Raw genomic sequence first — 13,791 nt, forward strand, 5'->3', positions numbered from 1 at the left:
TACCCAGAGTACACCAGTAGGAACATGGCGCAGGCTGAAAGGCGTTGCTGAGCTTCTGGGGGAATAACAGATCAGTTGCAATTTCTGAAAAACGGTGAAACAGTAAAATGCGAGTGTGAAATGGTTTCACTCCCGAAGTCTTGGATAACAACCGCTGCTCCATTGATGATTAAAAGGAGACCAGAGGGCCTGAGAAATTCCTGCAATTGTATTCATAAACATTTCTTTAGGACTCACAACCCTTGAGAGTTGCATTTGAGATTCTTAAAAACTCACGCACATTTATATAAAAAAAAAACCCATGGGAAGATGGCTGACAAAAATAAAAGGGAAAACGTCCTCCCGACAGAAGTATCCAGACTTCGAGAAGAACATAAAAAGGTAAAACAAGCGAAAACACCAAACGGAATACCCGTGGGTTTTAAAATGGGATGCATCCACGCGGTCCTGTTTGACAATGTGACCTCTGTCCTGTTTTATGGTTACGTGTATTTTTAAAAGCTTACATTGCAGTAATTGTGTGTCATGCAAATAATGTTCTGAATGGGGTATTCTATGTGCCCTTTGAAAATTTATGGGGAAAATGGTAAGTGAAAGTTTGCACTGTGTTCTCGAAACTTCCTTATCACGTGTTGCATCTTGTTTACGTATATCACTGCGTGTGTCTTCCTGCCCCTTCTCTCTTTTAGTATAGATTCAAAAATTAAACTCACAGGTATTTTAATAAGAAACTAGGCTGGTCTGAATAGCAGACGAACTCGGGAATCGTGTAGTGAAATCACGTGGAAAATGGAAGCGATTTCTGAAGGGTTATTGAGGTGCTGTTGTAGATAAAAAAAATCACGGAGATTCAGCTGAAAGAAAGTTAGGCCTAACTGCGCAAACATCATCGTAGAAACTACATTTCATTAAAAAATATTCTATAAAATGCAGTCGCCTTTGTTTGTACTCGCTAGCCGTTTGTTTCTGCACCGTTAGTTCCTCTTACTCAATGCTTAAAAATCTGTTTTTTGTAGCATAGGAGAAATGTAAATTTAGCGGAAGTTCAGTATGATCACCGTGCAGTGTCCTCTCGAATAACATCAATCTAACTTAATGCATTGCATCAGCGTGTCATGTTTTAAAGTCTTCAGTATCATGAATTCGTAATTACAGTAGTACAACTCCCCCCTCGTCCAGCCCCCTTTCTGACGATGGTCGGTGATGAACAGTGCCCCATTTAAGACAGATTTACACCCTGAAGCCTCCAGTTTTTAAAAGATGTGAATCAGTTACCATCCCAGCAAGTCACTAACAAATCTTGTAACAACCTCCAAACTTTCAGGAGTACAAATTGTCACTGAATTGGACACTGCGGCTGCTATGTGAAGACAGGATTATGAAGCACTAGAGAACTGTGCACTGATCTGACTGTTAATCCTGGAGGACTAGTTCTACATTGTATCATCTTGTTTATGTTTTCCGGCTACTGTAATTCGCACATGGGAGACATTATTACTTGTAAACACGCAGTTCCAGTGTGGCTGTAGTGCATACATTTCAATATTTTATTAGTTTAAGATTTTCTGTAAAAAGCGATAATTACCCTAATGCGGCTTTACCTAATAAATCTGTTATGTTGGTTAAGTTATGTGACAACAGAAGACTATGCAACTGCTTCTTTTTTTGTGACCTATTATAATAAAAACTAATCCTGCTTAGTACCACTTATATACTGTCCATGAGGAATTGTCTCCCTCTGTGGCTTATTGTAAGCAATTGCATGTGAAACAGTGTCCAATTGAGAGCCAGTGTGTGCTGTCTCTACTCCTTTACTGTGCTGTAGTTCCTAAGGCCTTTTGCCTTTACTGCTTAGCACTACTACAAGTTGTGGCTCAGCAAGCTTTATGTGTAAATGGCACCATAATGGTCTTTTATATATTTCTTGATTAATTGAATTCTGGTTTTTGAAAATAAAATCCTAGATTGATGCAGATGATCACTTAATATTGTACTGTTGACAAGGGCCTAAAAAGTTTTCATACCAGTTAGATGGATTATTTTAAATGACTAGGATTATCTGTCAATCCGCCACTTAACACCAGGCAAGTAAGCAAGCTATGAAATGATTTTAGTCCAGATGTTTCTTTTACCTTCAAATCCAGACTCAAAACCTTCTTCTTTAGAAGAGCCTTTACTTAACTGGTTCCATTCTTCACCCTTCTGCTTTTCTTAGTACCACCATCCACGGTCTCCTCTGTATATTGTAATTGTGTTTTATCTTGTGTATTCTTTTTATTTATTGTTGTTCTCATTCTGTAAAGTGCTTTGAGAAGTCACCTTTAAAGGTGCTATATAAAATAAAGTGTATTATTATTATTTTATAGATATGTTCTTTTGTACCTTCACAATGCAAAATTTCTGCTTTTTACTGTGTTTTGAATATGTGATGTGACTGTTTGCACAACTGCACACTGCTTTTCAGTAACGTTCAACATTAGGATTAAGCTATGCAGAATTCAAGCATTATCTGCGAAAGATGAAAGTGAAAAAAAAAGTTTAATGTTAAACATTATCCAGTTAGATCTCTTTAATTTGTTTTAAAATGATTCATTTATATAGACAATAGAGAGACGCAATTGACTTTTTTCTAATAATTTTAAGTCTTCAGTGGTAATAATTAGAACATGTTTTTTTCTAATGTATTTTGATCTAAATCTGTCACGATAAAGTAGTATTTTGCTTTAATGATCTTACACTGCAGTTTTACATTGAGTTTTATTTCTTTTTCTGAAGAATGCAACAATTTTCTGACTTACCCTGACCCTAAGTATTTTTTTTTATCTTAGAGCTTTCACATTTTCTTATTAGTAAGTGTTTAAAGTTTATTCCAGTATTCATTTGAGAATGATGAACTATCAAGATTCTTCGGTTTATAGTGGAAGCTGATAGTCTAGTGAAAAATAACTTTGTACATACTACCCTCTTGTGGTTTAACACATTAATTACAGGACTGTAGAATTACGTTTGGCAATAGAGCCAGAGGTCGTCCTAAGCACATTGTAACTGCACAAAATTCAAGGTAAATGAAAGTGATCTGATATTATGTCTTATTTACAGTTGGCATAATTCAGATTTAAAGAGTACACCCTAAAATAACCAGTCTTTAAATAATTTTGGTTCATGCCTGTTTTCCTTCTAAAAATAATTTAAATATACAATTGTTAATGCTGAAAATGTAAATTTGTTGTATTTGTTGCAAGAAAGAAGTGTACTCATTGTAAAACTGAGTGTATAAGGTTCCTAGGTTAGTTTCTTAGAATTATTGTTTTCTTCCAGAAGTCTTTACCTATGCAAAATTAAAAAAGTCTGATTGTCTTAAACTGGATTTGTTTAAAAATGTATTTCTATGTTGAATATAAATGTATAAAATTATGTTGAAAAAAGATATACCCATGAAAGGTGTTCTTTGTGAAATATATATAGAGACCCGCACATACATAATGCAGTTTATTGGACACAGTTGTCCCTAATATTGAAGTCTTTTGTTTCTAGGTTTGAATTTGGTTTAGGTTTTAAGTTTCTATTGTTAACATCAATAGAAAATGGGCACAAAATTGATCTTTTGAACATCTGAGCTCCCATCTTTGCTTCAAAATTATTATTTTTAGTCGTGGTACTAAACTGTATTTTAATAAATGTTTGAAAGGATTTGCTCAAAGCTCTTTGAAACTACCTCAAGATGAGGAAAATGCGTAATATTCCTTTAAGGTTTGTTTTCTAAGAAGTGCTTGCCAATGCTGGGGCCATTTCCGTTCAGTTTGTTTCGCATAACCCCCACCTCCTTCTATTGTAATTCCTTTAATTAAAGTGATTTTATTCACAGGCACACAGCTGGCATCGGGTACTTTCCATTAGGCATCAGAGTGGCCGCCTCATTGGTAGGAGGACCCGCTCTGGGGCTGCTTCCAAGGGAGCACAATACTATTTTCATATCCCCTCTGAGTTTGTTGTGTGTTTTGAATTTATTAACCATTGATTTTAATGTATGCTTCTCGACAGTGACAACTCAGTGCATTAATTAATGCCTCTGTCCTGTTTAACAAAGTGGTATTTAGACACAGTACTTGCAGATCTTTTGTTGACCTCCAGTGGAAAGCACTGTCCAGCTTGTAAAACATACAGGCTGTGGTATTTAGTGGATGAATGGAACTGGGTTCCATCTTAAGAATGACGAAAAGTAATGTGTATGTGTATTTAAACTCCTTAATACTATATAAATAGTATGGTCTATGGTTCTGTATGGTGAACGTCATTTTTTTAAGTACCAAGTTAAATATTTCATTGTCTGATCTTTTTTTTATTTTTCTTGGGTGCATACTGTAAAAAAAAAAGCTGTGTAAGGCTGATTTATTTTTGTAGCTTTGTAAAACAATCTTAAGTGATTTTATTTCTAGTGAAATTTCTTTTAAGTGTATCTGTGATATTCTCTAAAGAGCATGCTGTGTTCGAGAGTGTCAAGTTAAATGTATTTTATTTCATATTTTTTGTACATTTTTCAAATATTAAAATAAAAAGTGTATGTCTTAAAAGCAAGAGGTCATTCAGCTGGTAGCTGTGATGTGCATGACAGATTGTGCTTTAAGAGGATTTTTTAAAAGTATAATTTACTGTATAGTTTCTGCCATTCACTGCATACTGTATTGTTTGTGAATATTAGGTCTCAAACACAGCATCTATTACCAAACTGCACTTGATAGAATTATAGATATCCATCATTTCCAGATGGATTCTGTTTACCTATTTCAGGATGAAGACTATGTGTAGTTCAGTGAATGAGACTTGCTCTAGATGGACATTTATGGACCCCATGCATTTTAGAATGTTCTATAAAATTTACCTTTGATTACTGTGTGTCCTGGATTCCATTCAGTAAATTTCAGCGAGACAGATTAAATCACGTATTGAACATACGGTTATGAAATCTGTATGGTTTAGGATTTGGCTGTATTTATATAGAATCCTTTTTATTGTTATTAAAAAAACAAAATCCATTATTCTTCTTTAAAATGGCTGTCTGGTCTGTGGTACAAAAGATAAAAGCTTGCACCTAATCCTTATTGACATAAGAGATGCATAAAGACAGCTATTCTTAAGACTCACCACCTTGCCCCACAAATGCACCTCATCCTTATTCTAATAGTGTTTCTTAAACCTAAAGATTTCCTGACAGATTGCTTTCATGGGATTGATTAGTGCATGTTGTTAGTAAGCTAACTTTATAATGTGAGTGGATTGGTGACTCACGTGATTGGAACCATCCTAAAATTAAAAAGCGAATACCATGGTGATTACCTTGTGACTTTTTGTTTGCACTGCATACAGATTTAAACAAAGTGTTAACTTGCTGACACTGCAACGATAAATGTGGAACCTTGTGTTCTGTTACTGCAACATCTGAAGTCTTGAAACTTATTCCAGGTGCATTAGATAGGTTTTATATTACCATGGACACATTACTTCTGAGATAACCAATTTGTTGAATATCCTCTGATAAAACGGGTTTATAAAGGATAGCCTTTTCTCTCAACAAAACTGACTGACACAAGAACAATACAGAATAATACAGATGCGTCTAGTTGATAAACTTTTATGAGTCTTTTGTAATGTAATATCAAAAACATAATATATTATAATTATAAATATATATTGTAATATTAAATACTTTTATAATATGGTATAATATATGTAAGTAAACCCAGAAAAAGCAGATCAATTAGGAATGTAGGTTATTGTAAGGGATTATGGATGGATGGATGTTTTGACCTGTATTGTTTTTGTAAGGTCATCATTATTGTGTGAAAAATGTATGCATGCTTCTATGTAATGCTTTACTTAAATTATTTAAATTTGTTTTCATATGATCTTCTTCAACCAGGTATTTCTAATACTGTAGCTCAAAAGCATTTTACACATTGTTCCAAAATTATTTCTGCATTTTTTGCCTTTCCTTCCGTAAGTAGTTCATGTAACAATCTTGATTGAAGTAGCACTCTTGTAGGCACAGAATTTAAAAAAGGCATTGCAAAAAAAGCTATTAGTCACAAAAAGTGACACAAAAGGTGAAACTCTAAAGACCTTATTTGTGGATTTTGCATTGTTTATTCAATGATTGCAGTCTAAAATACCGTTGATAGGCTATTTAGATATATGAAGCTGTATACTTTCTAATTGTTCTAAATGAAAATGTTCTTAATGTCAGTTCTCAATGTGATATTTAGTGGACTTGTCAGTAATAGTGTACGTTTAACTGTATACTTTTGTTGTGGTTGAAATACAGTACTTTACAGGTGCAGCTGGAATTAAACGGTGCCATATACCTTGAAAAGAAGGAAAACAATTCATCGATCAATTCTGATCATACGACCTTCTTTACCAATGGGATTGCTCGTTTTCTTAATCATGTCTTTCATGCTGGGCTAACTAAGTTGCCATGGCATCCCTGCATTGATGATGGCACTTCAACCCTTTTTAAATGACTTTTTCTAATGATACTTATCAGGTTCTCTCATTTTGTTAAAACAGAAGGCGGAAAGAGTCTGCCATGACTGCCATACATGTTCCACCATGATTTAAGGTTCCTTTTTTATTACCTTAACCAATTTCTAGATAGACGGGGAAAACCTCTTTACATTCAAAGAATTGATTCTAATTTGCATTCATGTTTTTTCCTTAGTATACTCATAACATTTTGTCTCCTTTTTGTCATTTTAGTGCAGGGTACAAGATTAAAACCAGTAATAAATAGCTGCAATTGATTTAACAAAAATCGTGCTGCATGTCAATGTTGAAACCAAAATTCACGATGTAGATTTTAAAGAATAAATGGTCTGTGCACTCTTGTGAACACAAAATTGTTTACATTTGTATTTTTGTTAATTACTCAATTGTTTAGAGGGGCATATTTTAATTTACAAAAGCTTCATTCTAATTTAATTATTAATTCAGCTGGCGTTGAGTTAAAGAAATGTACCCATGTTTAAGGTTAATAGATGACAGCAGAAAGCATGATGCAATCCTCAACTTCAGATGCTCTTATTTTTACAGCCTTTTGGAATAGAATTAACACATCGAATGTAATAGAAGCTGTGTGAGTGGTTAAATTGCAGAACATTTAATGGTGTTAACAATACAGAAGCTATTCTGATTGTACAGAAATGTTCTGGAGTATACTCTGGCAGATAGTGCTTTTATTTGTATTCTTAATCTTTTAAGTTACAGTTCTAATAATTTGTGATTGCTTTGATATTTGAGATTATAACATAAATTTCAATAGGCTATGTTATTGCTTGTATTAAATACTGTCTGATGTCTATAAATCACATAACTTATGTAGTCAACTTCTAAATGGTAGTGCAATTTGTTAAGCTTACAGTATTTTTTAATTTGTTGTTCAAGTAAAATATCCATTGTCTTTATAGGGATGCTGTTTGACTATTTAAGAAAAAAATATTTGTTTTGCACAACAAGGAACAGATCTGTAGTGGATGTTGTGTATCACTATTGAGAAATGCCTCATTTATTAATTAGTTCAAGTTTTTTTTAGCTTTAGTGTATTTCCTATTAGAAATGCGGGAGGAGATATTCTTTTTATCACTAACATCCTCCAAAGTAAAACCTGCTTCCACCTCAACTTAATTAGTTTTGTGTAATTGCACTTTTTACAGTGAATAGAGCGGGTGTGTTAAATTGTACATGACTTTGAAAAGTTGACACGGACACACAATTCTGTTTTGTTGAAATATGAATTGAAGCCCTTGGCACATTAGGGACTGGTATTGATTTGAAATCCATCCAGAAATGTGACACATAAAGCTATATGTTCAATTTGATCTGACCCACTATTCCATTAATAAATAAAACACTTGTAAATTGAAGGTGGGCTAAAATGGGGAGTTTATTTGTGACTCTTCCTTTCACAGTATAGACATAAATTTTATTTAAGATTTCCACACTTGTTGCTCACAGTAAACATCACAGGGCAGTCTGTGGTATGCATGTTTGTACTAGAAAGGTTACTATTATGATGAGTTGGTGCAGAGAAACTAATAAGCCTACCTGTATATAATCTTTGTAGGTTTGTTTTCAGAAATCGTAGGCTGTATTTTGACACAGCACTTGTAATCAATCTCCTTACTCTTCTTTACTGTGATATAGAATGTCTGAGAAGTATAATGACTTCTCTATTTCATTATCAGCTTTAACAAGAATGATGTGGTCCAGATGTGTTACATGATCAGAGTGTTTAAAAGATTTATAATCTTCGTTCTGTGATTGTGTATAATCGCATTCGGTGACTGTGATCAGGCCAGATACCACATGCTTAAGTCTCAAGGGTCGTGTGTTAAAATGCTGCCATTTCAATAACTGGTTGCTCTCTATGTTGCAGTTTGATCATTAACACAGTCTGTTGAGAAGCAAAGGATGTTCTAGTACGTAGATTACGGCTTATGTATGAATTCCATTGTTCAAGATATGTGCAGAATAGATGTCACATTGCTGTGGTGGGCTCCTCTGTTTGAAGTTCTGATTTTTTGCTTTGTTTGCTTATTGTAGTAAAGAATTAACCAGACCTTAACAGCCAGAGTTTTGGACTCTATGAATTAGTTTTGCAACTATACTATAGTTAAGGTCTCATAACATATCTCTATATGTTAAGAAATGTTTATACTGTCAGTATTAAATATAACCAAGTATACCAGATCCTGGACAATAGGGAATGTCATCAACTGCTTTTCTATTATGAAAAGCAATATAGTAGATATGGATTATGTTGTTGTCAGTGGTCCATTTTAAAAGGCTGCTCTTGTAAGAAAAAAAGGCCCTTTGAAATTATTCTCTAGAGATTTTGGGTTCTGTTAAGCCAAGAGCTGAAGATAGAACCCAGACTGTTATGCAAGCTGCTCTTCTATTGCACCTGTTTATTTTGCTTCCTGTAAAGTTACTGGGTCCACGTCCATATTCAAGATCCGAAGAGATTAGATTCTTGATTTACTTGTCAGTCTATCATGAAGCCTTGCACATAATTATAGACATTGTATATTAAATGTAGGAAGCTGTTAACCTTGATTTGGAGTTCTAAGTCTTTTTGCTACTAGATTATATATATATGATACATTAGATATGTACATGTGTACATTAAGTATATGAAGAGTTCTGAATCTAACATGACACAAACATTTTAAAAAATAAATCTGTTAGTGTTTTTTTTTGTTTTAGTTGTGTCTGCATGTTTCAATTTCTGAAATTCAGCTCTTAAACACCATGGTTGGGAATTGTTCAGAAGAGTCACTGTTTTCTTATACATTGTCCCATACGCTTTGTTGTGACAGTTTCAAAAGGTGTTTGTATTTTTTTAATAACAGATGGTCAGTGGCTGCCAAGACCAAATTCGGCACTGGTGAGTGTGATGTATTTTGTTTGACCATCTGAGCATGAGAATGTTTTTTGAAATGATTTTGAGCTACTTTATATCAGTCTGCATCTTAAATCTTAAGAAGTTGATGTAGATGTTTTCTAATGTGATTGTGAATAAAAATTGCCTGGGTGATATAAGGTATAAAGTGGTAAAATTGAATTACACTAAAGAGCACTGCAAATTGTCTGTGTTCTTCTGCAAGAAATGTGACTGCTACAAGCCACTATTGCATTTATCTTTGCAGTACCTTCAAATGGATAACATCCATATTAACTTGCTGATCCCAGCACTTTAAATTGAAGGAAAATTTAGTAAATTAAAATGTAGTTTCAATGCTTGCATTGTCTGCATCTCTTCATAATTCGTGCAGTTTGTTCCCTCTCTGTTTCAGCGTATTTCAGTATCATTTTTAGGTAGATTATGTAAATCGCTTTGTGTCATGGAGCACAGCTAAGACTGATCAAGCATGTTGGTTATTTTGTAACCCCCTGACTCAGTGTTCTCGTCTATCTTAAGGATACTGGAGGCAGTGTTTCCTAACCCTGGCCCTGGGGGACCTCTGTGTCTGCTGGTTTTCATTCCACCTGAGCTCCTAATTATTACTATTGCTAACTGATTTCTTTTTTCTGCTTGTTACCCAGTTGTCAGTTTATAAATATTCCATTTCATCAATCAGAACTTTATGCAGTCTCTGCTGAACGTGTTTGCTCTCTTATTTCTGTCTAAATATCTTTTAACAGGTGATCAATTTGTAATGAACAGTCCCTTATGGAAATAATATATCCCAAAATTCAGAACTCCTTACTATTGTTTTTTTTTATTTTTCAAGAATGTAGAATCGGCAGTTATTTTTGGCTCCACCCACCCAATTTGCACCATAGCTTGTTTCTCTCAACTCTCATCTGCTAACCCTGGCACCACACATAGGGGAGAATGAAGAAGTATAGGCAGAGTCCTCTGACCTGCCTGCCTTTGAGACATTTTTCTTTTAAAGTGTCACGAGAAACGTATCCCTGTACTTGGAGGTTTAGGGAGAAGAGAGGTCAAGGGCACTGCAAGTGCTCAGAAAGTAGGGGTCACTGTGTCTCCAAAACCCAAGAGAGCCCTGTTCTAATTCCACTCTACCCTTAGAGGGTGCCCAGCCAGTTATGTGCTACTGCTGGGAAATCCGAGTCACACAGCATGTACCCACGATTGCAGAGCTCAACCTGTACACAGGGAGCACCTTTACTGGTTAAATCACTAGGTTGGCCCTGTTTTTCCTCTTTCGAACAGTGTGGTTAAAACTGGGATAACTTGTCTGTATCATTGTGTTTCTTTATCTATCCATCTATTCTCTAAACTGCTTTATCCAGTACAGTCATTGGATATAGGCAGGATACCACCTTGCCAAAAAAACAGTCCATCACGTATACACACACTTATATCAGGGCTAATCTTACAGAAGCCAGTTAACCTACAGGTATGTCTATGTGCTGTGGGAGAAATCCAGAGCACCTGAAAGAACACATGGAGAACATACAAACTATACGCAGATAGCACCGTAGAAATTGGCCCCAGGGCCCCAGTGCTATTAGGCAGCAGTGCTAACCACTGTTACTCTGTGCCACTCTGATAGTCTTTCTTGAACTCATAAAGTGGTCACAAATGCATATTCTGTTCATATTTTTTGGAGTTGAAAGTAAGTGCAAGAATTTGCCATTACTTAAATAATCATTACTTGAAAATTAACTAGCCTGTATTTAAGAACTTGGTTAGAATAAAAACAGAGGACATGGTAGTCCCCCAGGATCAGAGTAAGGAACCATTGGTTGGATCGGGGGTCGGGTTTATGTCAGAAACTTGTTTTTAATAGGTGATCTTGCCTATGTGGTTTTTCAGAGTTCTATTTTATTCAATTTAATTTAATTTAATTGCCAAACATATACATCACTGTACAAGTAATGAGTAGCACCTGTTTTCTAGGTTTCTCTTGGCTTCACTCATTACTGTTTTATATAAATATAAAGGAAACAAAGGAACAAAAAGCTCAGTGGACATAATTAAAAACTTTTGGTTATTTATATTTGCTTAATAAATAAAAGCTTTAGAGACTCCTTGCTAGTTCTGATGTACCCTTAGCCTTTGGCAAAATAGTTTTGAAGTGGGAAGAAAAGTGTTATGCTTAGACGTTTTACTTTTCACTTTAAAGTAAACCGTTTTGCTTAAACACTTTTGTCAACTTTTTATTTAACAGGAATAAGGTAGAGTGTGACTATGAGGCTCTTCAGGAAAGGCTCAGTTCGTTGCCTGACAAACTGTCGTATGATATTATGGTAAGTCAGCACCAGTACATGATTTTGCTTCATTTTTTTTTCAGACGTTTAAATGCCCATTTTGCTTGAATTTTTGGAAGTAATCTGACTATTTTCTTTAAAACCTCCTTTTCTGAGTGTTGCAGCTTATTCGTTATCGTGAACAAGTAAAGGCTTATTCCATGCTGAAAAGCATAGAATAAACCTTTACTTGTTTCTGTGCAGCCTTAGCGTGCTAACACGGGTACCTACATGAACTACTTATTAGTTATCATTTCTGTTTACTAGAGAAACTTTCTGTGTGTTCATCACTAGTCCCCAAAAAATAAAACTTTTTGTGCTCTAACTGTAAAAACATTTAATCTGTTTTTAAATTAATCTTTAACAATGCCGCTGAAGATTAAAGTATGCTGAGCATCAAAGAAAAATATATTACTCTATGTGTGTTTTTAAAAAATGCCTTTGGGTCATCAGTATGTTGGGACAACACCTCAGTTGAACTTGCCAGCCATGGAGCCAAGTCCTTTTTAATCTCTTTACTCCATATGTAGCTGCCTGACTGCATGACACTACATTAATCAAGTTTCATGGACTCTGGGACTTTACTTGCAGCCCTTTCTATGGGTTCATCCTGATATTACAATGTTCCAGCAGGACATTGCACATCCTCATGCTGCTTATGTAACAATGGCTTTGTTTTGGAATGAGAAAGTTGTAGTTGTCATTGATGTCCTACTTGCCAGACCTGAGCCCCAAGTGCTATTTATGGGATGAATTGATACTACAACATGTGGCATCTATGGATCAGGGAGTGGTTAGCAGGTACATTGTCCAGGTTAAGATGGATATAGCACCGAATCCCACAAAACAGAATCTGGAACCTAGTGTAAATTGTATGTGCCAAATGTAGAACTTGTATTACCTCCACCAGTGGACACACAACTCTATTGGCACACTCCTAGACACCTTGTTGAAAAACAGTGTTAATCAGCATAATGCTTTTAACTATTTCATGTCTGTTTGATACAATTTCAGTGCCACTGCTACAAAAAACCTTTTTCCTACTAATAACATTCTGAATTTGTTCCTGTAGTAATTGTTTTTGATGCTCTGTATATATATATAAAAAAAAAGTTGTTGCCTTGGTGTCATGTCTGCACTGGATGAATACCTTTTTGGACTCAAAGTGAATAATGTTTGGACTAATTTAACATATCTTAAATTCTAATGTTTCCACATTTAAGCTTTGAAATGAAAAGACAAACTTTGAAGGTATTTGGGAAAAGTAAATGTGTAATATTGACATGGAATCTAGGATCTGTTGATTCCTAGTGTGCCTTTGGTTCTATTATGTATTGGTTTTGTAAATACTGGAGTATGTATTAAATTTAAAGTTTAATTGTGTTTTTAACAGTTTTGGAGTGTGTTTAACATTTAGAGCTCAAATTATTTCAGGGTGTTTGCATATTTGTTGTTCCTGACATCATTTTTGTGTGTGTGTGTCAGGTACCATTTGGCTCTCTTGCCTTCATGCCAGGAAAACTTGTGCATACAAATGAGGTCACAGTATTGCTGGGTGACAACTGGTTTGCAAAATGCTCAGCAAAGCAGGCCATTAACCTGGTGGAGCACAGGAAGAAACGTAAGTTATCTTTAATGCGAAAGCAAGCAATTTCTATGTTTTACATACTTTCTTTGTGCTAGTTTTACTCAAATGAAGTATCCAGACACACTGTCATTATATTTTGTTTCATTCATTTATGACTATGGCAATTAGTGAATGCTTTAAGTGCCCACTCCAGTTGATCGAAAAAGTTTAATTGCAAATTGTAACAGTTCTGATAAAAATAGTATTTAATAGAAAATGAGGGCCTCCCTGATGACAAAGTATTGTTGCAGTTAGTACTGCTGCCTTAATGGTTCTTGGCTCCTGGGTTCATTTCCAAGCTGAGAATTCTTCTGTGTGAAGTTTCCTTGTACATGGGGGATTTCACCTGGTGCTCCGGTTTCTCTCCTTGTTCAAAGACTTGTGTGTGTAGA

At 35.0% G+C, this 13,791-nt stretch overlaps 1 protein-coding gene across 1 annotated transcript in view; it reads left to right on the forward strand.

The window, feature by feature from the left end:
- The first annotated feature begins 21 nt into the window (after positions 1-21).
- The window catches only part of uri1 (URI1 prefoldin like chaperone), a 27,420-nt gene continuing 13,650 nt past the window's right edge, over positions 22-13,791 (forward strand). Inside the window, exons 1-4 of the mRNA XM_088613453.1 lie at positions 22-381; positions 9,405-9,439; positions 11,694-11,772; positions 13,258-13,393. Coding sequence (XP_088469579.1) covers positions 310-381; positions 9,405-9,439; positions 11,694-11,772; positions 13,258-13,393 — 322 coding nt within the window. The 5' untranslated portion in view covers positions 22-309. The remainder of the gene's footprint in view (positions 382-9,404; positions 9,440-11,693; positions 11,773-13,257; positions 13,394-13,791) is intronic.

Source organism: Lepisosteus platostomus, chromosome 20 (assembly GCF_059453375.1).
Source record: "Lepisosteus platostomus isolate fLepPlt1 chromosome 20, fLepPlt1.hap1, whole genome shotgun sequence".
NCBI classification, from domain to species: Eukaryota; Metazoa; Chordata; class Actinopteri; order Semionotiformes; family Lepisosteidae; genus Lepisosteus; species Lepisosteus platostomus.